The sequence below is a fragment of the Chaetura pelagica genome, unplaced genomic scaffold, assembly GCF_000747805.2.
Source record: "Chaetura pelagica isolate M959 unplaced genomic scaffold, ChaPel_1.0 scaffold69, whole genome shotgun sequence".
NCBI lineage: Eukaryota > Metazoa > Chordata > Aves > Apodiformes > Apodidae > Chaetura > Chaetura pelagica.
In genome coordinates, this window is record NW_009970724.1 from 11,576,074 (window position 1) to 11,603,906 (window position 27,833).

The following is a 27,833-nucleotide window of genomic DNA, read 5'->3' on the forward strand; positions in this document are numbered from 1 at the left end:
TTATTATCAGAGATCTTCCAGTCTTGGCCTCGGAAAGATCTTGATTATTTCTTGGCTACCTTTACCCCTAGTTTGTCTTTTGTTGCTGCTTGATAACTTTTCTTCTTCTTGGATGCATATTTTTCAGATTTTTTTGTTGTGGCCTTTTGGGGTTTGTCCTTTGAGCTAGTGGCCACTGTCCTCTTCTTCTTTTTGACCATGGCTTTCTTTTTCTGCAAACGTTATGAAAGATGGAATGGGAAAACATAAATAAAATGAAAAGAAAATTGAGAAAGCATGAATGAAAGAAGGGTAGCCAAATGTGAGATGAATGCTGCAAGCTGTGAGACCTTCCATCTCCAACTGAAAAAGTTACAGCTACAGAGTAAGGAAATGAGTGAAAGGAAAACATTAAGCTTATATTCAGAAGACACAAACTGACAAACCATGTAGTAGGGGACAGCTGGACACCACACAACAAACAGATCAGATTTGTTACCTCTGTTTGTGCTACTGTCTCTTCAAACAGTGGTGGTCCCTCTGTTAGAGAATCAGTTTCTTTATAATCTGCATCCCCATACTCATAGTCATACTCGATAAAATCTTCTGGTGTGTACTACATTGCAAATGGAAAAATATCAGGCATTCCCATGTTAGTAGTAGCAAACCAGACTAGCAATACTGGAAAGCATCTTAACCTTTATTTAGGAATAAAACTTAAGAAAATTAGGGTAGAATGAACAATTAAATACAGTTATTCATTTTGGGGAAAAAAATACTATTTCATATTTCTTTCAAAGCACAATAAAAAAGTAATAAAAATGCAAGTAGTAGTGCCAGGAAAAAAACCTCTCTTTTATTGGACTGCACAAAAGAATCAACTATAATTTAGATTACCAGGAGCACCAACTGACCTTTTGAAGTCATACATGTATTTAATCTTTAAGTTGCAAATAATGTCTCCTTTTACTTATACTCTTTTACCATTATTTTTTTCAGTTGACCAGAAAAGTGGAGAGATGCAAACATCTGACAGGAATAAGGTAAATAATTTCAGATACAGTAAAGAAGCCTCAACTCACAAATAACCATGGCTATCCTCCTCTTGTTAGCTGAAGAGTTCTCAAAACCAGGGCATCTGCATGGTAGACACTGCCTAAACCAATGCTTCTCTGGTATAATTTCATTTAAAGGTCAGACCCTCAGCTGCTGTAAATTGCTCCATAGCTCTGTATCAATAATAACTAGTATCAGATTAAGCTTTGGCCCACAAAACTTTTACAAGAGCAAACGGGTTTAGAATTGGCTTGTGCAATGTTGTTAACATGATCTATGGAGCCAGGAACTCCTGAGCTGTAATCTTGGCTGTGCCATGAAGATACTGGTCTAGATATTATGTTCACCAAGTACTGCTCATCACGGCTGAGAGGGAAGGGCAACTTTCAGCTATCTTACCACTCCTGCCACGCCTGAAGCTACAGGAACTTGTTTTTCCTGTAAATTAAAGCAGTATCATAGTTGCTACCAATTCTCTATATGTCCCCAGGGAGCCAAACGAAGATGTAATTGTGGCCAGAACCTAGGCAAGCATCTGCTTTCCCTGCTTTAGGAAGAAATATTTTAATATGCCTCATGTGAGCAAGCCACTTCCGAAAGCTCCTCTCTCCTGTTACAAGTCAGGATCATTGTAAAATGAAGACAATATCTGTTTGTTTCATTAGATTGCTTCCAATTGACTTTTAGGATTTATGGAAGTCATACGTTTCATCAGCATCAGAAAGAGATCAACATTTTAAAAGAAACTGTAAATGAGATTAAGAGATCTCCATATTCCTGAATATATTCTACTATGTGACCAAATTACTAGTTTTACTGTTCTCTCTGGAAAAAGCCTCTTGATACAATTCTGGTACTTAGGATTTTAATACACAGAAAATAGGGAGAAGTTGATTTCCTCATGATGTCTGAGACTAACGATGACAGGTATTAATCACTTAAATTCCCTTTACTGGGTTTCTATTACTTCACTCCCATGACTCCTCAGAGACCTAGCATGACCAACAGCTTTTCTTAAAAAGAAGATACAGAATTTTTTAAGATGTTAAACATTTTTTTAAACTTTTTATTTTATTGTCCTTTTGATTATTTCTACACCCATGCACCTGGTTAGTAGTGAGATTTGATAAACATATAGAAAAAATGTAACATACTTTTGGTAATAATCTGAGACTATATTGCATGTTAGTAAGAGAATGTAAAACTGCACTTAAATAGCAAAACATTTATCATCTTAGGTGGAGGCTATGCTCCCTATAAAGCATATTAGCATTTTATATCTGCCTGTTATATGAAGTAAGCAGTGCGTTGATTTCATCAGTGGTATCATTTGCATTAGAGAAATAAGTTGATTCTATGAACACTTTTCAAAATAAGCAGCATTTTAGACTGAAACCTGCTAAGCAATATTTGATTATTCTCTCCTTGTTCGGTAAATTAAGATTCAGTCCTAATCCCAGTAAAGTCAACAAAACATCTTTGACTTGTAAATATTACTGTCCAAGGGCCTCATGGGAAGTGACAATACATTTCTAGAGGTGTGTAAAGATGTTAAAGCATGTTTTCTGGCTTGTGCAGTTCGAAAAATGCAACTCAATAAAACTGGCTTCTAATGAAGCCTGTCACTGACATCCAGAAAATAAATGACAAAGTGACAAGCTTCTAGGAGGCTATAAACAGCCATACAAGGAAGCAAAGACAAGAAATAACCACATGGATAAAAACAATAATCTTGAAATTGTTCCAGACTAACATTGAAATTGCTGCATTTTGCTGGAAATTATAGAAATGCATGCAAATACATAAAATCTGATTTGCTTATCTTCTGTCAAGAAGTCTAAGCAAACTACATTGATCTAAAAGAAAAAAAAAAAAAGTCTTTAGTGGAATATACCTCTTCAAATTCAGTCATTCCACCCTGTCAGTGACAACCCATTGCATACTTTTATATGCTTCCTCAGCCAAACAACATGGATCAAAGACTGTCCTATGCAATTTTTACTGGTACCAAAACAATAGACACTACCCATGTCAAATATTAACCAATATTGTAAGGTCATAAGTGAAGAAACATTTTGGAGACAATTACTGCTTCACTAGGTGGTTTTAAATTTATATATGCTGTTAAGAGTTTGTTTTAATAACTTCCAGACACACATATTCCTTTTTAGCAAGCATTGTATATCTGTTCTGAAACTCAAGTATTCATTCCAGCATTCATTTTGAGCAATTAGCAGTTAAAATACAACTCTGTGTTGCTCAGAACTGTATTTCAAATCTCAGTAGTATGGCTTCCCTCAAAGTAAACTGAATGGCTGTGCTGAACTGTGCCAACTATGCAACTAATAAAATTATAACAGTGGGTTACAAGAAGTTTTTCAGAGGACACAAACTAAACATAAATGTTGACTGGAAAAAAAAAAAAAAAAAAAAAAGAAAGGAAAAATATCTGTGCCAAGTATGTTAGTATTAAAAAAAGAAAGTGGTGAATAAATTGATATTTATGCTAAGATCTGCCAGAGGCACAGTTTGGAAAGCCAGACATTTATGAATGAGAGAACTAGAAAATACTCATACAAAAATGCATGAGTATGTGGAGAGATCTATTGCATCATGCACAAGCACACAGAAACTACTTCACTTTTGGGTATTGCTCTTCACACATTTCTATTAAAGAAAATGAAATTTCTTGACATATGCAAAATATTATCTCAAATACAGTGGTACCTATGGGTCACAATGATATGGAGGCACACAGACAAATAGAACAGGAATAGATGAGAACCAGGGAATGCCATTTTCCATGCTTGAATCTGTATAGAGCACAGTATCAGAGGAATATTACAGAAATTCTTAAACCTACAAGCTAGGACATGTGACCTCCATACTTAAACCGTATTCAAGCAGCTTCTAATTCACAGTACTTTCTAGTACCCTTGATACATGAGGGACAAGTTAGAATATGTAGTAGCCCTAAACTTCTTCCACGGAAAGATCTTACTCTTAGTAGTCCTTTCCAGATGTTTCTTTCTGAAAGACCAACAGTCCTAGTTTTTCATACCAGCCAATAAACAGAATATGTTTTGTACTGTACTGCACAAGTCCTGTTGCAACTAGTGCAGCATAGATGCGAAATCTTCCAGGTGTATTTCCTGAGGCACAGTTTGTTCAGATGGAGGAATGCATCTCTATACCCATAACTGGTGTAAAGATGTACTTTAGAAATACTACTTACTCCACAGCACCATTTTATAAACCCAACCTGATGAAGGCTATTACCTGTCTGTAAGATGAGACAATAGGACTGGTGAAGGACTGGCCAGTTAAATGAGGACTAAATTGACAAACACCAGGAAGAGATTTATTTAATGGAGTGAATGATGAGGCTTTTATCATTTGCTGTGAAGCTGCGACTCACACTTACCCTACCACTAACAGTCAGGATTGTTATGTGGCACACAACCTTTCTGTTTTTGAAACTACACAACCACAAGGTTACATTATCAGATGACCATAGGCAGAGATATGATCCACTCAGCTTGAGGCCTCAACAAATCTCGAGAAAAGTGCCTTCACATTCTGGATATCAACATTTTTGACTGCAAAACCTAGGCTGTCTCAAGCTTTTCTATTCACAGAACTTGGGGAGTTTATAGATATCTGTCATGGTTGCACTGCTAATCAAAGGAAAGAGTAGATTTTTGAAAATATAAGAGAAAGCATCTAGAATTTCAAAATTAATTAATGCAACTGGAAAAGTATCTTCTGCCACTTTCTAAATTTAGTCAAGACTACTAACTCTAGGAAGAAATTAAAGGAGGGAATGAAAGCTAGTATGAGAAGTGAAGATGGCATAATTTGTTTTGTTAGCTATATACCAAAGGAAGATACTACTGGCCAGGAATATAGCCAGAAAATCAAGAAGTTTGAATGAGATTTAAAGGGGCATCCAGCTTATGGATCATTCTGATGATCCTTCTATGGGTACAGGTAAGTGCAAAATATACCTACAACAGCTGTGCAGCATTGCTTCAATCCCATTCATGAGATCTCTTTATCAAAGTTTTCCTAAACCCTAATACTGCTAAATAATGGGATGGTTACAGACCTGAGACAACAGAGATGAGATTGACCAAGTGCTCAGGGTAATAGCAAAATACATACAACTGCTTTACTTTCCCAGTGATTTCACATGAATATAAAAAAGATTGACCCAAATTATACCTTCTACTTAGACAGTAGCTGGAACGTGGTGAGGGATTTCAGCTAAGAGACATCAGGTAACACATAGCTCAAATGTGATGCAATACTCTATTTTCTTTCTTCTAAGACCACCGATAGTTACAGAACAGCCATTCTTGTAATGAAAATTGCATATGACTGTTTTCTTACAAATGAAAGGAAGAAAAAACCTGCTGTTTCTTGATGGAACAAAATCTTTCCACTATGACCTCATGCTTTCTTTACCAGAGTGATTATATTACACTACCAGATCATCATGCAATTCCAATTAGAGACATGAACTGTTTTCTTCATCAGATGAATTTTAGAAGCAGGAGAAGCAGGAGATCAGCAGCATGCAAGGCCTATGCCAACTGTGGAATGACTTAAATATTCTAAAGACAGCCTTACTTTGAAAATGGATTCTTCTGCTATCCATACTCCAAAAACCTAACCCTGCATTCTAAGATGTAGATTTTAGCAAATTTTGCCTTTTCAAATTATAAGGAACAAACAGTCTAAACCCTAAACCAAAGACTTGTCATAAACTCAATTTTTCTATTGCCTAAAGTTTATGCTAAATCATCTAGCTAGCTAAAGAGACAACACTTCAGAAAATACTGCCCAACATCAAGAAAGATGAAGACTGACTAGGTGTTTCCCACTCTAATTTCTGTGAGCTGGCCAAGCATATGAGATTGAACTGGAACTGAGTTTCATATAGTTCCATTTATAGTAGAAAGGGTTCTGAAAACAAGAGAGACCAGACCATTCCTAAGGTATTTATAAGAAAAGCACATGTGCATAACTTCCTTAGGAAATGTAATCCTGGTAATTTCAAAATGTAATTTCATCCCCGCATTTGATCCCCAAAACCTAATCATACGTTTAGCATAAAATAAATATAATTTTTACTTAATTCGTCTTAAAGCTCAGTATTAAAAAAAACCTCTGAAAAAACCCAGCAGAACAGAGAAAGAAGCTTAAATAACATCAACGTCAATAAAATACTTGTGCCTTCAAACCTAAATCATCCTAGACAAATCTACCTCTCCAGATATTTCTTTAGTGGTCCAAAAATCATCCAAATTTTCAGAATAGCTCCATTCCCAGGCTGTGAACTTTCCAGGAGACTAGAAAGGTGTGCAATATCAAGACAAATCCTATTCAGCTTCCTAGGTGCAACACCACAAACATAAATTATTGTTTCATTGACAAAAATCAGCCACTTCCTTTCAGTTTTGTAGTCAGTTTTGGAAACACACATTAATAGGCTCTGCCATCACATAATTTGTCTCTTTCGTCTAAGCCAAGGATCAGTTTCTTATTCCAGTCTGCACTAATCCAAAGACTCCAAGATGTAAGGCCAGAAGAAACTATTAGATCACCCTGAATAAGTCCTATATATTTTTAGACTTCAAAACTTCTTACAGTCACCCCATAACTGAGCAAAGTAAAGCATAAATGACATTTCCCAATATTTTTAGAAAGGTACCCATCCTGGGCTTGATTATATCTAGAGTTACACCATTTTCGTAATTTGTTCTTTCATTCCTAAAAATTTTAGTAGATCTTTTCCTATCTGAACTTATCTTCCTTTTCTCCCTTTCACAGATTAATCTGCAGCCAGTATTTTCTTTTTGTGACAGTTCCTTGCAAATTAAAAGTGAGTAACATGTCAGGCTTTTGTTATTATTATGGACAAGTCAAATACATTAAGCTTTCCAGTTCCCAAAGTTACAATAACTATGTAGCTTTTGTTTTAATAATTTCCATTTTGCAAAGTTTATTTTAGAGAATAAGCACCAAGATGGTATGTGATGTTCCAATATATGTTTCAACCAACAGCATACAGAGAAGTAATATCACATTTGTATTCTCTGATTCCTTTGTTTACAAACCAAGACATACACTGTATCTTTTTAGGCCAGTTTTGCTTTGAGTCCCCGTGTACAAACCGTGTCCCTACTTGAATAACGTGAATGTTTTGAGGCTACTGTTCAAAAAGTATTTTCAGCTTCTGCCCCAAAACTGACACTAAAAGACACAATCTTGCCTTTGTTTGGTGCTCACCAACTCTTTTCAATAGATGTGCAGCACATAACTCAGAATTCTACGTGATGAGCATATAACTATATTTGTGCACATAGTTCTTATAATGAAGATGACGCTTGCTTTTTTTTTTTTTAATCTATAAATTAGTGCTCTCAACTGATGTTAGTGTTACACACCTTTGATATAGTATAAATGTAATGTAATATTTGACAGCAGGAGATCTAGCTAGTCATCCATTACAGAGGGAATGCAATCCCTGGGCTATTATTTATATTCTACATCCTTTAGAAACATTGAATTACACTTTAATAATTCATCTAGTGATTGGTAATGATACATCACAAGTATGCATTCTCCATCTTGAATAGATTTTGAATCTACAGTCCAACCCCAACTAATTTCTGTGGACTCCAAACCTTGTCCACATGAATCACACTATAGGAGAGGAGTCATCATTGCCATTAGCAATGGCCAGAGCAAACAAATATTCCAACCTCTCAGCTGTGTTGACTCCTGCTTAGGAGTTGATGTGAGTTTGGAGGTCACAGTACTCCAAACTTAGTTAAGGTATTTTAAGTATTTACATATATTCCTCTTCAAGAAAGAGACTAAGGGATGATTTTACCAACCTTTTCCCAAAAAAATATCAGTTTATTAGATTGACTACTATTCAATCTTATTTCAAAGTAGAAAAGCAGTAGCCTATTCAAACATTCCAGGTCTTCACACAGGAAACAGAAAAAGAATCAGAATGCTGAGTCACATAGCAGCAAAGCCCAGGAAAGTTCCCAAGCAGGATTTCAAACTTATTTGAAATTTTACAATGAGAAAAAAATTAATTTCAATTTGCCAGTTAATTTTTTTTTTCCCTATAAAATATCAACAATATGCTTTCAGCTTGTTCTGTTTTGGAATATAGTGCATAGATATCCACGTAGCCAAACACAGAGACAGAAGGTCCAACAGAGTCCTCATGAAGAGACCAGACTCCATATTCTTTAATGTAGGGTAAAGACCTCTGCCTTTATGTAACTGACTTGACACATCTTGAACTATACCTCTGATGCAATGGATGTGTGAGTTCCTTCAAACTAGGTTCTGAGCCCTACTGACATTAGTCACTTGATGAAATAATTTTCAGTCAGCTAGAGTAAATACTAACAATTAGTGAAATTATTGTGTATTTAGGAAAAGTTGTCTCAAAACTAGCTCAAAGCAGGCATCTGAGAACAATTCAGCAAGTTTTTAATGCTGATCTCCTAAGCAATCAGGAACAATAACCAGTAACATCACACACAGTTGAGACGGTTAGTATGCACTCCAGTTAGTAGTGCCAAGATCAATTACAACTAGTTACATTTTGCAAAATCTTTCCACTTTACAGTGTTTGATCAAAGTATTGAGAATTTGTACAATACATAAACCTGCTGACCCTCACAGGCCCAATCTGAGGAACTATTTTGCTCTCAGCATATTAGTCAGTTTATGGCTGTGAAAATTGTCTACAGTGACAAATGGTTTCTGTAAACATTTTTTGTATTTCTGTTTTGTTACTGTCCTTATTTACCGGCTATGTGTGGAGCTGACTGAAATAATTTTGTGTGTACATGATTTCGTACCCTAGAGACAGCTCATTAGAATAAATGGCATTTCTAGCAGAAGAAGTTTACAGCTACAAACTATTCATAGCTGTCATGTCTCTCAAATATGGCATTTGATGGTACTCAGCATCAGTGAAATAATAAATGTACACAGGAAGAACAAATTAGTACAACTAAACAAACTCATATTGCTATATTTTTTTTAAGGAATTGCAGTTTGACTTCATTGAGCATGCTGGTTATTCAAACACCAGTGTGATATGTTCCTTCAAATGCTTGACATACATGAGTGGATAACAAAAATGAATGCACTCCTGCAATCTTTCTCCCTCATACCTAAAATAATGCATGCATTTACCTCTAAATGCTCCTTGGGCAACTTGCATCCAGCACAACCACTAATGTGCAATAAATCTAGTAATACATGACTGATTACTCACCTCATCAACTTGAGGATCTTGAGCCTGAGCAGCATTGGGCACTGGGGAATCACAGTCTGGGCTATAATGCTCACAATAGTCATATGCAGCTCTGGGGTCTGCTATAATCAACAGCTGCTGAATCTCACCCTGCAGGAAAGCATATGCAGATTAAATAGCAAAAACAAAGACTGTGTGCAGTTCATCAGAAGTAGAGAGTTTTCATTCAGAAAACAAAATCAGGCACATAATACTTACATTAGATATTATTTTAACATTTGTGGTTGTATATAGCATACCTACTTAATGTCTGCCAGTATTCTGGAAAACACCCTAACTATTGTTCACATGGCAAAACAATACAAATTAATACCAACTGGACTACCCGCAAAATTCTGGCTTAAGATGCTGTCTAGTTTGGAAAGGAGAGGGTGGGAAGGTGTAACTCCTGCTCTGTCATTTTCATGCTGTTTGTTTACTTCTTCACTGGGAACAAGTCTAAATTCCTAAGATTCAATTCAGGGCACTTCCTATTACCAGCATGCAGCTCAGCATGCAAGTGATCAACAGTATAATTGTGAGAGTTTGCATCACATCTGTACTCCCAAAGAAGGGAGAAAATAAAACAAGAAGGCTGTACCAGAGACACAGTTATTGGAATAAAGAAATAACTAAGTATGAACAATGTAAATACACACTATAGAATATGTCGAAATTAAAATTTTAAGAGCTAACAAATTTACATCTCTATTGCCTTATATAATCTATAAAACAACATTACAGTAAAGAGACCATTCTAGATAATAAAAACTGTACTGCTGAGAACCCCTACAGAGACCTTGTATGTTTATCATTTTCCACAGAAAGCTGTCTAGTATCCAGTACATTTTTTAATATAGTGGTACCATTTAAACTGCATTCTGTAAATTTGTGCCAACTTTTCCGCTATAAATTTGCCCATTAGGAGCTTCTTACACTCAGAAAAATGAGGTTGTTGAAAATTGGCACATGTTCATGGTCAAAACCCATTAACTTCAATCTCTTACTATTTCCCCAGAAACAGGCGAAAGCTTTATGTACTTCCAATGTAATCTTATTTTGTTTTTACCAAATATGGTGGCAAAGGAATAAATTCATCAGCATACTTGTGCATGTTTTGTCTTTAAAGAGAAAACATTTTAACTGATGGAAATGTACAGCTGGAAAAATTCACAGTCATCTCAGTATTTCCAAAATTGGTGTACATCTCTTCAGAACGGTAGCCTTTAACTAATTAACAAAATTGTTGATTACGTTAAAATAGTAAAGAGTAATTTGTAATACTCATTCCTTTCACAAAGAAACATTACAGAGAGAGGAAAAAACCCTCAAGAAAAAACAACCTTCCACAATTTTTCTAGTTCTACAATATTTTTTACTAACTTATTTAACATAAAATATTAAATACTTAGGAACTAGATGATCTTTAAGGTCCCTTCCAACCCAAACCAATCTAATTTCTCAGCACACAATGGCTATACATTACAAATCTGTTTTTTGCAGTACTCTCAACTCATTTTACTTTATAGACTCATGTATTTCTCAGATTAACTTAGAGTTGGAATATTTTTTTTAAGCTTCCAGAAATACTGGAAGTTCCCCTGCCATTGGTTCTAGACAGTCTCTTGTTTTCTTTAGCTCACTAATACTTTCTGATTTGCCCATCTCCCTACAAAACCTGCTATACATATGGAGAAATACCCTCTTTCATTCTGTATATGACTCCCTCAGGAATCTGAGTGCTTTGAGAGGTTTTGTATAGTCATTGTCAGCCTGGGCTATGCAACCCCCATCTCCTGCAGTGTTTCCAAAGTGCTCCGCCCTTCCTCTTCCACCAGCCAAGTTAAAACTAAGTGAAGCAGAGGAGTAAATTAGAATTAGCAACTGAAAGATGAAAGAGGTAAATGTTTTGGAGTAATTGTTAGAGATGGATGTGTGGAACCCTGTCCTCACCCTGCTGAGCTAGGGTTATCATCTTGCTATATGCCACTGAACACACGTGCCTTTCTGAGATGCCCGTGCCGATCATCATATGCATAGTGTGCCAGCTACTCTGAGCTATGCCAGAACCTCTCCTGAAAGTACTGCTGCTAAGCACAATATGCTAAGAGAACCCAGGTAGGGGAATACAGCCAGGATTCTGGAGCTTGCTTTTGTGCTGATCTTGAATGCCATGGAATTTTGGCAGTGGGTTTGGTCAGACTGTGTGTTTGCAAGAAGCACTCAGCATGCTGTTACCACTTGGCTTAGATGTCCCTAAATTGGTTAAAGCTGTTCCTGATCCATTGACTGCACTTCCCAGTCACGCCTGTCTGCCTGTCATGGGTCCACAGAGAGGGAGGCCCTCAAAGGTCTTGCACAGTATGCATAAATTGCTACTGGCTATTCATGTGTGAGAAGTTTACTGAGGAAGTGATTGATTTTATATTTGGAGTCACCAGTGTTAATTTTCCCTTTTTTCCTTGAACACTTACTATAAAAAATTTCCAGTAAATTATTCTTTTTCTTTTTTTTTTTTTTTAATTTTACGTCTTTGCTAATGAAACGGCTTCTTTGAGTATTTATAATAATGAAATCCACAATAATGTACCATCCTATGGTCTTTGTAAGACAAATCTAAATTTTTTCTCTGAAAATTTTTTACAGAACAATTTCAGTCTTCACAAAACCATTCTTTGATTTTAGCTGCTTGACTTTGTGAGACTGAAAAATTTTTTTATAAATTTCTTCACAAATAAACTACAAATATTTAATCTGGCCATACCTCACAGCCTGTAGTCATATATTAGGCACTTAATGATCTACCTGCACAAGTCCCAAGAACCTTAAATAAAATATGGATAAAGGGAGTAATGTTTATTAACAACTCTAGTAGTTGGTCTCTAAAACAACACTGAGGTATCTAAACATATATGCATATGTGCATAATATTGTACTTATATGAAAATAGCAGAAAAAAGCAAGTCTCACAGGATAAAATGATGAAAGCAAGAGAGGGAGAACAAAGATAGGGAAGGAGACAGGAGAATAGAGTAAAATTTACTATTACATCTGAGCATCCTTGAAGTACTCTGAAAAGTGCATACAGAAAAAAAAAACACAACAAAACTACACAGAGAGGCTGTCTATATACATTAATTCTATTATTTATTTTTTTTCCTATGAAATTGTCATGACCACCTTTGTTGGGAAGTAATGCTCAGGTAATTTCACAAAGTTATAGAAGTCAAATGTCTTACATCTCTGCTGAGATAGTCTTACACCATGATCTGCTCTCAGGTGTACATGGGATGGCAGTTGAGGGCAGAAGCATGGAACATGTGATGAGGTATCAGACAGATACACACAGATACTTTTTCACCTTAGTACTTGTAACAATTAACTTGCTCCAAAATGTGTAAGTAAACCAGATCAATTTGGAGTCTTAATGTTTAGTTTGGATTATAGATACTTTGTTGAAATAGACCCTAAGTGGTTGTCAAAGTCATCATACCACTCACAAAGTCTGTGCATAGTGGAGTAATTAATCTTAATGTGGAATTAAAATAGTTAAAGTCTATGAATGTTTTAATTTATGTCTGTTTGCACATAATGAAAATCAGAGGCTTTTGAATCAGCTCGACAGTTATATGAAAAAAGCCTGTGAATCATAAAACATCTTGCCCACCAGTTATGTCCAGCATGGAAACACTGCACAGAAGGATTACTTTGGTAGCACTGTCTTAAAAGGTACCAGATACTCTACTCTTTGCAGAATCATCTAAGACTATTAAAAGGAGTTAATTAGATCTGAGAAAACATTCTCTTCTTTTTGGCATGCCACAGCAAACATGGAGAACCAGGCTACAGAGCTACTAAAGGAATACACTCAGTTAGCTGAATGCCTGCCTACTGAAACAGCTGCACAGACATGCAGTCTAGTTAACTGTTCTACAACCAGCTAAGAACAAAAAGTGTGTGGTGAATTCAGTCCTTGAAAATTTCTCTGTGAACCTCACAGATGTTCCACAATGATATTGTAGATTAAGAAAGTATATTTTGAAACATATATTTCTCTAAGTAGTAATGCACAAGGTGGGGTTTATCTGCACTGAAAACATAGCCTCTTGATTTGAAAACAGATTCCAACACTCAAAAAGTACAGCATTGACTAACAAAAAAAGAAAAAAGAGATCCAATTTGCAAGAAAGCAGTAGAATACAAAGTTCTCTTTCGAAATTTACGGACTTAGTTTTGATGCAATTATTGCTTTAGTCAGCCTCATAGTAGTAATAATTACATTTGATTCCAGGTATTTAGAGACTTTCTTAAATTCCACAGCAGACATTGTGGTAAGGAAACTGCTAGTTAGGTATAGTGTCAGATTTTTCTCAATTACATAAATCATTTCATGTCGAATGTAAATGATGGAAATAATTGTTGAAAGAATAGCAGGTAAACATTACATAAGAAGCTCCGCAGGAGCTCTTCGCAGAAACAAACCTCACAAATTAATAAAAACTTCTTAAAAAATTTAACATTTCAATTAATAGTTGCATAATTGGGAAGCTACGTAACAATGTGACTAGACCAGAGTTGAGAACTCAAGTTGCAGTTTCTTATTGTAAAATAATCAGATTTTCTAGAGTGATTTCATTGGGAGAAAGCTTATTGCTCTTCCAACTGGACAATAAATTAAAAAATAATACATCAATTACTTAAATACCTAATTTATATAGACATTCAGAAAGACTTTCCACAACTAGAGTGGGAGAGTTAGCATTAGCAAAATGCTATCCTTCTGATTCATATTCTGGATAAAATTAGTATCTCTTATGTGCTTATAATTAGATTTTAAAGGTGACTACCTAAAAGGTGAGTTTTGTCACCATCATCACAAAACCAGTGCTAGACACTCTATCAGCTCAGGAGGACAATATTAATATATTTCATTTTCATATGAAGGCTAAAGCCTAAGAATTACAGAGCAGACTTCAGTAAATCAGCAGAAACCCCAACCTGTGTGTATCTGCCAACTTTATCTAATTAGGTATGTGACAGTACAACCATAGACTCCAAAGAACAAAAGTCTAGACAGTCTGTATATTATTACTATAGAATTCAGAAAAACCTGCTGCAGAAATCATTTAATCTCCCTGCAAAGATTTGAAGGATTTAAGAATTCCAGGGGCCTTTATTACAATATTCCATAACCCAGTCCCATTGCGTAATATAGCTAGTGAAAGACATTTAGAGCCTGCCAGACTGCAGCACTGTAAAAACAATAAATTGTGAAAACAGAATCTGTACAGGTCAAAGTTTCCATATAAGTCGATGTCTTCTTTGAGACTCCAAGGTTATAGTAGTATATATTCAGCTGGGTTAAGAAACAGGTTATCTACCAGTTATGATTTTTAACCTTCAAAGTATAGCTGTTCACAGACCAAAGTCTACCATAATTCTTGGCTGAGAGATTAGATTGCATTAGGTGCCTCTGTATGCACAACACACACAGGCAGACCTGCACACATGCGTGATCAGGGACATCCTATTGATAAAAGAGCTGCAAATCTGTTACATTGTCATTTGTCTTTGAAACCTCATTCACAGCTGTTGTTTAAAACTTAAATATATCACATTATTAAATTATATAATTTATAAATTAATAAAATTATACATTTGTATATATAAATTTATAAATTATATATAAATTATATAATATATCTTATCTGTAAAATTTGTTGGAGCTGATGTAACAGGCAGCTTTTTTGAGCTCAGGAGGCTAATTTTAAATGTAATCACAATTTAGCTAAAAAAACATTCTTTAGTTTCATGGGACTGTTTCTTGAAAATGAAGTTGAACTCCCAATGTATTACCAGAGCTTTGCTTTCTTCTTTTCCCCTCTTCCTACTTTCAAATACAAGAAAGGGGAACACAGAAAACAGAATTATTTACTTTTATTCGTTCGTCATAAGTTTGAAAATACTGCAAAAAAACCCGCTATTCTTTTAGATAAATTTTAAATAAACAAACAAATAAATAGAACCAAGCAAATATAAAATTTTTCTTAAAAATGCTGGTTTTTTACCTCTGAAATGGAAAAATTGTTTGCTTTGATTTTTTGTTTTTGTTGGTTTTTTTTTTTGTTTGGTTGGGTTTATTCCCTCCCAATGCTGGAAGTTGGCTGCTTCTGTGGTGTTGACAGTTACAAGGTTGTTTCTAAATATTTTTTCCTAGAACCTATTGCATTTTTAGTTTCTGTCCCATTTGTTTTAAACATTACTATTTAGTGTAACTGATGCTAAACATTCAGTGGGTCACTAGGAATTACTAAAGGTGAAATATCATGGGAGCCATTTTGGATATGTTTACATTAGCTAGTAGTGCAGTTCAACAGAACAGTATGAAACAGAAGACACTGATAACACATCATTCACACTGTGTGCCTTTGGAGGATTTCTACTTTAGGCTAGCTTCCCTAATTCTACTTTAGCCATAAAAGCAATTTTGGTCAGTTGGTAAAAAGCTCTGCCCATTCTGCCACTGCTACCATCTTTAGGGAGTCTGGACGCAGATGAATGACCTTTCTGCACTTGTACGCTTGGATTTCCCGTGCTTACAAATATATGAAGAATGGTTACTCATCTGAAGGAATCTGAAAGTTAAATCATATTGCTATAGAAGTGCTAACACTCTTCAGCTGCTCACCCAGGCTATTTAAAGGAATCCTATGTTGTATGTAAGTTTATTAATGCTTTTTCATTAAAACACGTTCATGCATAGTATCAAAATCTAAACCCTTTATTAACAAGAATTACTGCAATGATTTAATTTCATAAACTTTGTGCAGTTAAAGATGTCATTGGCTTTAAATGAGAGTCAGGGTTTGTCTTATTTACAGCACAGTGGCTAAAAAACATTGTATTGGTCTGACATGGGGAGTTTTGAAGGAAAAAAGTCTTTATCGGGAAATATCTGCATAAAAAGTTCTGTTAGTTAGTAACTTATTATAAAATAGTTATAAAAAACTGCTGTGTTGTTCACACCAACAGTACTAAATGAGGAGTGACAAATCCTTAAAACTGGCAAAGAATAAAAAGATCCCTTCTATTTATCAAACATTTAAGCTATAAACATATTACAATGGATACAATTCAAAATTCTCTTACTAGGTGCCATGTACCAGTATCTGAATAATTTTTTCATTTTTAGTTTTAATTTTGGTATGCTATTGTATGCAGCAAGCCCCCCTTGTACCATGTATTTGAAAACACAAAAGAGATTCATTTCAAATGACACATGTAGAAGTTTGAGGTACGTTGTGTCAGTCTCTCATAAACAAGCATTCACAAATTAGTCTCAGTAAGCAAGTGCTTAGCAGTGTAAATTAAGATCTCATCATTTGGCAGATAGTAACAATACAGTTTTGGGACACCATACTTTTACTAAATACACATTCACAGTTTATAATGTGCTTCTGAAGCATTTGTATGCAACTGATGCTTAAGGCTTGCTTACATTAGGTATCTTGTTTGTAACATCATATTGATTTCCCTTTTAATTGGGCACAATATCATAAAATCTCAGATTACCTCCTACATTCAGCAATGAGAAGCAGGCGATGCTGAATTAGAATTTCCTCATATAAAACAAACCTCCCACAACTGCGTAATAGTTGAAGTAAATGTTTTCTTGCTTGTAAAGCAAAACCAGAAGTACTTTCTAAGAGGACTACTAAAAAATGCCTCTCAGCTTTAGCACCAGTAGGTAAACTTACCAAGGAATACTGTGTTTGTTGAATATACAAAAGTAGCAAATTCTGTAGTAATTTATTATGCTCTTGCAGTACTAATAAGTCCTTGCCTTGTTTCAATGGTGATCTACCTGATGTCTGGACACCCAGTATGGTTACATACTCAGAAATTATTGATCATCAGCATAGGAAAGTTATGTCAAAGCAGCCATGTCAAACTGTCTAAAATTTCTGCATTTAATATTCCCCAGTGTACTATAAAATATTCCTGTGTTAGTAACAGCCAGAGTGCCAGAATCAGAACAAACTTGAGAGAACTGCCTAGAAAACAGAGTTAATATTAGAAATTGATAAAAGAAAAGGACCTAGCCAAGAATATGACTTAATTAAATTTTGTTATATTACAAATTTACAATAACACAATTATAAATAAAGAATGATATTTGATCCACTGTGATATCACACTGTTTTAAAATAAGTGTGAAATAGTCTTCATAGGAGCAACATCTGTTCTAAGGATTCTGAAGTAATGGTCCATGTAAATATGTTAGATCAGTATGACTTGAAAAGTAATTATTTTCTCCAAAGACTCAATCAGGTTGTTGGGATTTTAGGATAATATCATGTAATAATATGTCTTTCTGACTCGTGTATGCAAGAAATCATATAGGTTTAGACGTACTCTTTAAGGGAACAGGAACATAAGATGTATCTGATTGTTCAGCATTCATTCTGACAGTGCTGAACTGAACTTTCAATGGGAGTGAATTACCTTAATGATGCAACAGTTTTTGTGCACTTGTGTTATGCTGTATGAATGGGTTCAGGACCAAAAGAAACCCTGGCATCTTCAGCTAGTAGGTCACTGAAATATAAGATTTCATTCTATTTATCTACAGGTTCATTATTTCCATTCAGTTTGAGGAGACTGAAGAGTGCTCCACAGTTCCTGTGATCAAATAATTGGCTTACTCTGACTAAAACAATAATTATTACCCAAGATAAAATAGCCTTTGTGATGCATGGATACAATATGCTGTGAATTTCAACAGGTCACTATACACTTCAGTATTTCTTTTAATGTGCTTTCTACATGTAAGATAGTAAAGGCATCTAAAGTCATATGGAAATTCTGTCTCATACAGTTTTAAGTCCTAAACTCTCAAATTTAATGTCATGGCTAAATAAGTTCATTTCTGGAATTTCCTGAACATAGAATAAGCCACAGTGTGTTATATGTTCCTTCAGAGCCTATTGCAGTCTCAAGACACAGCAGGGTTCACAACACAGTAATACTACCAAGGAGAGCCATGGAACCACCAAACATGAATCTGTCCTACCACAAATGAGATAAACAGAACATTTAAGACAGAATCAGGAGATTCTAAAGTCAGAGACAAATTTCAGGGAACAGTCCAAATCTTTAGGAATTGTAGCAGCAGTAGCTAAAGGATGGGTAAGGTCATGTTGATGAAACAAAAATAATTATGTTTAAAGAGTAGAAAAACAAGAAAAACTCAAAAGTGACAAGACTATGAGGGACATTCTAATTGCTTATTTTCAATACACACATCTCTACTAAGGATTCTAATAACTGTACATAGGTATGAATGTACCCATGTTGGCTATACATTAAAAGGGAAAGCAGAAACCTATCCCAAAATAAAAGACTGCAAACTTTTAATTTAATTAAAAGACTCCAGGCAAAATCTAAACCCTGAACAATTGCAACAGCCTTACAAGAATGTGACTGATTTCTCTGAAAAAAAGCAAGAAAAAGGGGATGCAGTCAGTTAAGTAAGGAAACCTAATCACTGAAGGAATACTGAAATGTGCAGTGATGTTACAAATATTAGAAATGTTGCTGTTCTTCATGTTGAACATTAAGATTCAGCCTGTAAACTGACCTTACAGACAGCTGCCTGATTTCTTTGCATTTTCAAAGAAGGGCAGCAAAGCTGGTGCAGAGACTTTAGCACAAGTCTGATAAAGAGTGGCTGAGGGAATTGGGGTTGTTTGGTCTGGAAAAAAGGAGGCTGAGGGAAGACCTTATAACTCTCTACAACTACCTGAAATTGCACTGAGTATAACAAACCAAACGTCAGTATTTAGTTATTATGCACTTCCCTCCCTGGCAACTTTCAAAATGGTTACAAACAAGCCAGGGACTGCTGCTTTAGCTTTTGTTACAATCTAAAATCACTTGTAAAATACTAACAAAACATCAGTTTACCTACTTTTATTGCGCTTTTTTCTGAATTATATTTACTTAAGTATATTAACATTGCACATATTTTGACAATTTATTGCCAAATACACATCTTGTGGAACTCGGTTTCTGACCAAAGAAGGAAATACAAATGAAAACTGAAAGTAATTATCTCAAGTGGAGACCAAAAATCCTTGTCTCACACCAGATAAGGCATCTGTGGAATTCCTCTTCAAATGGAAAATAATGTCTCTCAGATGTGCAAACTGTATTTGAGACTACAGGTAAATGAGGCTGTGAATGCCAAACATACCATACTGGTTGACCCATTAAATCATCCTGAGAACTTTTCCCATTCAAAAGTCTCATGTTTCGTCATGTCCATGGAAATTAAAGATAACAATGCCGCAGTGTTACATTCAAAATTCATATGTCCTCTCTTGATACCTATGCAGCTTCTTAAGCATATACTCTACTTAAAGCTAGGATTGCAACTCGGGACATTAATGGAACATAAATATTGTGTGTATGAACTTAACTGTATTTTCTTATTTTTCAGTTTTAATTTGAATTTGAAATTTTTTACTCTTGTATAACAATATTATAAAAGACACTTAATCATATAGATTTAAAGAAGCTTAATTTTTAGCCTGCAAAAATAATTGTTGACATAAAGATTCTACCTAGAAAGGCCTCATGATTGGCAGACACATACTTCCTTAGACGCATTTTACCCTTCCTATATGTACTTCTTGGCAAGTAAATGATGGAAATATATATGTCCTTATTGCCAAGGTATGTTCCAGTTACTGGAAAGAGTAGTAAGTGGGATAAACAATATAAGGGATTCAAGTTACACAGAAAACTTTCCAGATCCTTCTCCCCCTCTCTCAAATAGTTAGCAAGCACAAATATCTGTAAATGTTTAAGAAAGACACAACTACAATTATTCAGTATCCTACTATTCAACTTCCCCAGATTAATTCTCCTAAAGATCTCAGGTATCTCAATATTAGGCAGAAAGACAAAAAAAGCAAGCCCCTTCCAGATACAACATAATCTAAAGAACAGGAAAATGTCATGCCTTCCAATAATAGACACACTTGCCTTCTTTTATTCAATCTATCTTAACAAGTTCTATAAATCTAGTTTTCTACATTATACCAGTTTTTGCTCAAAAAAAATTATTCTGTTTTGCATTAAGCACTTAACACAAAAATCACTCAATTCCATTTGTTCAGTATTGATTTTTACCTCAAAAACTTCTTCATCCAGAATCCTGGTTCCAAAGACAGTTATGCCATTGGTGTCCACAACTGTTTTGTCACTTCTTTCAAGTGGTTTTGTCGTTTTTTTGTTACAGTCAACAATCATTGTAACACTTTTTTTCTCCACACTAATAGCTACTCGATGCCACCTATTAAAAAACCAAACATAATTCTAATGCAATTTAAGTTTTTAAAACCAGGTCATTGTTTTCTTACTGAGACAGTTTATTGTAGATTGTGCACCAATCCAGTCACAAATAAAATTTGAAATGTCTCAGTTTATTTCCTTCTTTCATTGGCACACAAATGTGCAAAATGTTTTGACTTGGGGTTGGACTCGATGGTCTCCAGAGGTCCCTTCCAAGTCCTAATATTTTGTGATTCTGTGACTATTCACGATATAACTTCTGTCCCTTAGTTAAAAGGAATCAGATCCATAGCTCATTGTGAACATCCCATATAAGATGAAGCTGAAGCCAAACTTCTCTGAAGCTTTTGCCCAGAGAACATCAGTAAACTCAAATTAGAAGTGAGTGCATTGTTTAAGCTTTATTAGATTGAAAAATGTGAGAGCATATTTTATTTTTACATATGTGCTTGATTTTCCAAATTACTTAAGAAATTACTTGTGCAAATATGTTTAATCCAGCAGCTTATTTTCTTTGTTATTTGCATTTTACTATTTGTGATCAATTACTAAAATTCTTACCATATTCTTTTGCTTACTTGAATGTATCCAAAGCTATAGAGTTTTTTAAAAGATGTACAACAGTTCCAACAAAGATGCTTTTCCAGATACACATATTTGAAAATGTTTGCCAATATTCCTGAAACAATAGCTTTGCCTACAGAGATATTTACCAAAAAAGTGAAGTGATTCTGCATACTGAAAAATTATTTTAAAGATATTTGAGGATAAAGTTTTGTACAATTTGCCCAACTATACAATGTTCTTTTTGAGACTTTATTATCATGACAGTCCACATTAATTTAGTGAGCCTGTCTGCTATGGCAACTAAAATATCTAAGAGCAAGAGCAAGCCACTCTGTAATCTAACATGGAACAAAACATCAAAGATTCTTTGATAGACCAGGGCAAAAAGTGTCAAAGTATGACATATTAGTGACTGGTAAGAGGAAGGCTGGAATAAAATTATTTTAGTCGGCATTTGTGGCATTAAGATTGTCTAAATCCAAGAGACAGCTTAGATCATTGTTACAAAGAGCTTCTGTATATCAAAAGGAACACCTCAAAGCTAATGGAATCTGACTGCTAAACAGTATCCCTGAGACAGAGCTCTAATTCCATGTTTTCTCTGGAACGTGGTTGAACATTATCATTATAAAAGCAAACTGTCTATGCATCCTCAGGCACATTACACTGTTTACACTTTTTAAATATAATTCATTTTGAGATGAAGATTGTTGTCCTAAATCCTTTGTAAAATAGCTGAGTCTGAATAAAATTGTTGGTCTTCTCTTTTGAAAGCATGTAGAAGCTGAAAGCATGAAAACAAAGCTTATTGTGGATAGGACTGACTCTGTTTGATTTAGAAATCAGATAATCTCAGTGCAGAATATTGCATCAAACCAATTTAATTTTGGTTTCTTCATTTTTATCAGTTTCTCAACGTTTTGAGTGCAGTTCTGAAATCCATGTCAAAGCTTTGTTATTTAGAGGAAGTAAATGGAAAAAGTTTACTTCTTTATTTTATCGCTTCTTTTGCTATGGAAATGTATCAGGTTTAGTTTTCATGGATGTATTTCCATTCTCTGGTAATACAAAGACTAGAAAACAATTACTTTTTTTCTCTTTTTATCCCTAATTGCTTTATAAACATATTTCATTGTAGTTGCATTTTTGCCCTTCCTTTTCTAGTGATTTGTTTTCTTTTTTAAAAATAATTTTTCATTCTGTGTATCTCTGAAGACTGTGTCTGCTTTCAGTGAACTAGAGCAAAAGAAATAAAAAGCCTTTGAAAGAATGGATGTTCACTTATAAGCACTAGAATGACACTCCCAGAGAATGATTGTGTGCCTGTAATGGGAAGCAAGATTCAAAAAACTAACAACTGCATAAATAACCCAATAGATGTTTCCAATTAATTGCGTTTATTGAGGGTGCTGTATAAATCCTTGCAGCACTTCAGATTAATTGTCCAGCTTATTATTCCCATATTTCCTTATATATAGGAATATCAAACCATCTTATTTATCTGCTGTTTAGGTTCAGGATAGGAAGGAAAACATTCTATGCTGTCTTGTCAACTCATCTTCACTCTGCCTATCACCTTCAAATAGACAAGACAGCCCTCCTAGTGAGACTATTCTCTGAGTGTTTTTGAAAACAGTTTCTTGCTGTATTGCAGAGAAACAATCTTCATAGCTTTAGTTTTGGTGCATTTAACTTCTATCACTATTTCTTCTCTCTTGACTTATAGAAGTGACAAATAAGAAAGGTGGTTTGACTTCATCTGCAGCTCTATACACCATTAGAAGCTGGAACTGTGTTCTGCTGCAAAGGTTCTCTGGTTTTGTACCACAGCAATCCATCTAACTGAAAACTGTATTACTGATTTATTTAAAGATTTAAGTTTGTAAAAACCATAATCATCAATATAGTTGTCTGTGATATTAATTTTTGCCTTAAAATTTTACACTTACTTGCCATCAGCAATGTTGACTGTTCTGAAAAGAGGATAGTCTTCTGGGGCAGGTTTTCCATTTTGGTCTTCAAACAGGAAGACAGGGGATCTACCAACTTCAACACCTACTTGCTGAATTCCTTGCTCATTGTAGATAGACAGAAGGAAGGACTGGATACCCTTTTTAGGTTTTACTGTCATTAATATTGAAAAATCTTCTGGAAAATGTCCACCTGTAAACAGAGTGGTGTACACAGTTATAAATTCAGAAAAGATAAAACCATTTTTTAAAGGTTTACATTTTTTCATAAGCACAGAGGATCCTGCATACAAATTGTTGGGGATTTAATTCTCAAAAATTAATGCAAAATATATTCACTGATGCTTTTCTTTGAGGTAGAGACTATCAGTCATTGTTTCAGCTTTTAAAATTAAAAAGAAACAAAACTAAAAGTAGATATAGCTTATTTATAAAAGGGCTGAGGTTTGTACTCAGTACTGCTCCTGTTGAATCTGGTGGCAAATCTGCATTTTGCTTGATGTGAAAGTCTATTAGGCTTAATTACAAATCAAGTGTAAGATTGAGATTCTGAAATTCAGAATATACATTGGATCCGTGTGGTTTCAGTTGCAATTTGACATGGAAGAAATAGAGGGATTAGAATCTAATCATAATGTTGGTAATGAATAGATCTGCAACTTTGTGTGCAGAACAGGTGAAATGTACTTAAAGATTTTAATAATATAATACAATATGTTTTAATAAAATAGTATGTTACATTTTAAAATTAATAGAAGCATGTAAGACTTCAAAATCAAAAGTTGGTTTGGGATCTGCTTCTTCCTATGAAGGAAATATAAGGTTATTTCCAAGACAGGTCTTGAGGGAAATCTCTTTCAGGATTCTGCAGAGTCTTCCATGAAGACACACTATTGATGGCATTAACTCTTTAGTTATAATGTGAAAACAAAATCTTCATTGCTCTTTAAACAACATATTAATCTCCGAAACCAGAAGATCTTACACTTACTATATATTGTCTACTGCAATGTTGTTTTATGTACTTTCTACCGTCCTTTAAACTAGTTTTGTAGAAGGATGTTGAAACACTGTAGTAATATAGAGCACTTTAAGGGCTTATTTTGAAGGGATCAAAGCTCAATAAATAGGAAGCATTTAATTTACTCTGTTGAGCCTTTGGTCGAGCTTTTTAATGACAAAGCAAAGTTACTAGATCACAAATTAAATTAAACTGTACATTATACCTTTTAATGTCAGAGTAAATAGATGACAAAAAAAAAGGAGAGAAAAGGTAACTGTCAACAAAGGCCAGAGAAAGTATTTGCCCTGTTTGCATTGTTAATCTTAAAGATATGTTGAAAATGCTTAAGGCAGGTGACACTAATTCAGCTAGTCTGGGCATGTACTCTTCAAACAGAAAGCATCCTATGAAAAAAATATGGGAGCTTTCTAAGAAAGATGACTGAAAATTAGTCATGTGCCTCAGTTTGGTAGTTTCTATTATCATTGCTATGACATAATATTACCAAATGTTTTATCTTGCACCTACAATATGTAATTAGAAATAGATTTCTGCCAAACACAGTTTTGATTAATTTATTTTTTATTTTTTTTTAAATTACATTTTAACATAGAAAACTTTATGTACTGCTTTGTATTCATAGTTCTTGAACACATACCTGGAATAGTTATCAATGACTTTTAAATTTCTTATTCATTGACATGGTTCTGTTTCAAAAATAACAAAATATAGCAATAACAATTGGAGGGCAAAATCACTAGATAAATCTTTGTATACATCTGGGTTGCCATTCCTGTCATTCCTATATGCTTTTGTAAAAGATAAGTAGGAGCATATAAAAAATTGTACAAGAAAAATCTAAGTAGTTATCTTTACAATTATATAATGCCTTCCAGTCTGTGAAATCAATGCAAATTATATTCTGGGAAGCTGGTAAATAGTATTAGATCAATTTTTAAAAGATGGAGATATTGATTCTCCCAGCTTTTCCCATTCATAGCTCCCTTTGAGCAACAGCAGCTAAAAGCTACCTATACTTCCTGGTGAGTTATAGCACTTGCTCACAACTTGGTCTTGTTCTGGATATCTTTTGTAGTCTTTCCACTTCTATAAAGCACTAAGAAAAAGGGACCCGATCACACAAGTATCTTTTAAGTATAATGTCTGAAAAAGAACGATTTCTTGTGGTGGGGTGAGAAAGCCTATCTTGCAAGATTCAAAAGGAAGCAATTACCACAATCACCTTCAAAAAAATTTTTTCTAGGTTCTTTACAGAAGTATTGGATAGCATGATATTTTCCTGTATTAAGCGAAGTTGGTTTCCTGTATTAAGCAAAGGTGGCTTCTTTTTATACTGTGAGTGAACGATGCTTTTTATTTGTCTCCTTCAAACAGAAGTGTTGCAACAGATTGGTAATATCAAGCAAACGCATTCCAGTTGTAAAGCAGAGACTGAAAGCATTACTAAGAAGAGTACCCAAATTAAGGCAGTCAAAGGCTATTGAAATTTAGATGTCAGCCAACAACATGAGGTACTTATTTGTTCTGACATTCAAGAATCATATGAGCAGTTATTACTGTGAATGCCAGATCTCCTCTATGATTTGATTCATGAGTTAGTGCAAGTCAGTTTGTTTCATGAATAAGTGCAAGTCAACAGAAGCTCTCAGACATCCAGCTCTAGACAAGCAGAAGGTGCTTATACTGTTCTAACCTTTAAAAATATCAATGATTCCAAGTCAGTTTAATCTTCTGTTCAATTGTATCTGAATGTTTATTGAAAATCTTTTGCTCCATCATGTCTATGAAAATGAAAGATAACAATGTCACAGTGTTATGCTCGAAATTCTGTCATTTGTATGCATGCCCAACTCTAGGGATAACAGAAGAGTTTTGTAGTACTGCTGATGGACTACATGCTGTGCTTTGGACACCATAAAGGCATAGGCAGTATGATAATTTAGCCAAGTAACAGCTTTCTGACTATCTTACCTGGGTACAGCTGCTTTGTTGGGGCACTCAGCTGTGCAGCTTTTGAAACTCTGTAGGCAACATCTGATCCTTTTGAATCCCTTCGGTTTGTGCAAAATCCTGCTGTTCTTGATACTCCTTCTGGTGAATTGTGAAATTCTAATGCTTTTAGCACATCAACAGGTTCAGCTGACAAAGGGAAAAACAAAACAAAACAAAACAAAAAACAAACCATCAAAAAGAATTGCATCCCAAAAAATCTTGCATCTCTACAGTATGTACCCTCTTAAAAGCGTATTAATTTCATTGCAAAGGAGTATCTGTAACCATAGCAGTAGCAGCATCCTATTTTGATTTATCAATGATTACTCCTACACCTGAATGTTATTTTTAAACTGTTATTGATTTTTCAATATATAAATTAATTCTCTGATGTAATTGCTATGATCAGATTTTCGAACTGCTGAACTACACACTGAAAATCACAATTTCCCAAACACAGAGAAACTTGGTGATTGAAACTTGCAACATATTATTGTAATGAGTGATTTCTAAGAAGCAGAACTGATGTTAAAAGTTTGCACAAAAGTTTCAGAAGTATTCAGTTGCTGATAATCTGCTATCAGAAACTCATCTGAGTGCTTTCTCAGACACAAAGTGATAACGAAGAAGCTGATCTCATTTCTCCTCCTGTTAGAGAAAGAAAAATGTACCTTCTTTGCCTGCATGGAGTGAATGGACTGAATCACAGTCTTTCATGATTTCCAAATTAAATTCAAATAGAACAATTTTGTACTTTAGAGTCCAAGTACAACCAGGTTGCATTCATGCTCAGTGTCTAACAATTTAAAGCTGAAATACAGACCTGCTACTGCACGGATATCAATAGAAAATTATTTTTATCTATACATACACATGTATAGGTTAAACCTATCCTAGAACAACAGCAGGTACAGTCTTTTGAAAATAATCTGACTTTTTTTCAGCCTAGAATGCACAAACTTCTTTTGACTTAAAATATATTCACAAGAAAATACTTGTGAGATTCTTTAATTTTTGTTCAGATCATGCAACATCTGATATTCTTTTTCCATCAGATTGTATTATCAAACATAAATCCAACACCTAATGTTGGTTACAAACTATTTACATTTTTAATTACTCTTACAGTATATACCTGAATTTACTTGAAATCTACTTATTCTGCAGATTAAAAAAAATAAAAATGAAACATATTATAGAATGGTTTAGGTTGGAAGGGACCTTAAAAATCCTCTAGCTCCAAGCCCCCTGTATGGGCAGGGACACCTCCTACGAGATCAGGTTGCTCCAAGGCCCATCCAACCTGACCTTGAACACCTCAAGGCAGGAGGAATCCACATCTTCTTTGGGCAACCTATTCCAGTGTTTCACCACCATCACACTGAAGAATTTCTTCCAATTTCTAACCTAAATTTACTCTCTTTCAGTTTAAAACCATTACCCCTTGAGTTATTGTTATAAGCCCTTTTAAAAAGTCCCCAGCATTCCTGTGTCCTCTTCAGGCACTGGAAGGCCACTATAAGGTCTCCCCAGAGTCCTCTCTTCTCCAGGC

General features: G+C 34.7%; 1 protein-coding gene across 1 annotated transcript in view; it reads right to left on the reverse strand.

Moving 5' to 3' along the window:
• Positions 1 to 27,833, reverse strand: part of COL11A1 (collagen, type XI, alpha 1) — a 134,733-nt gene that overhangs the window by 92,299 nt on the left and 14,601 nt on the right. The window contains exons 2-6 of the mRNA XM_010006667.1: positions 26,261 to 26,428; positions 23,245 to 23,458; positions 20,567 to 20,729; positions 9,353 to 9,481; positions 479 to 595 (exon numbers count right to left, since the gene is read on the reverse strand). Coding sequence (XP_010004969.1) covers positions 479 to 595; positions 9,353 to 9,481; positions 20,567 to 20,729; positions 23,245 to 23,458; positions 26,261 to 26,428 — 791 coding nt within the window. The remainder of the gene's footprint in view (positions 1 to 478; positions 596 to 9,352; positions 9,482 to 20,566; positions 20,730 to 23,244; positions 23,459 to 26,260; positions 26,429 to 27,833) is intronic.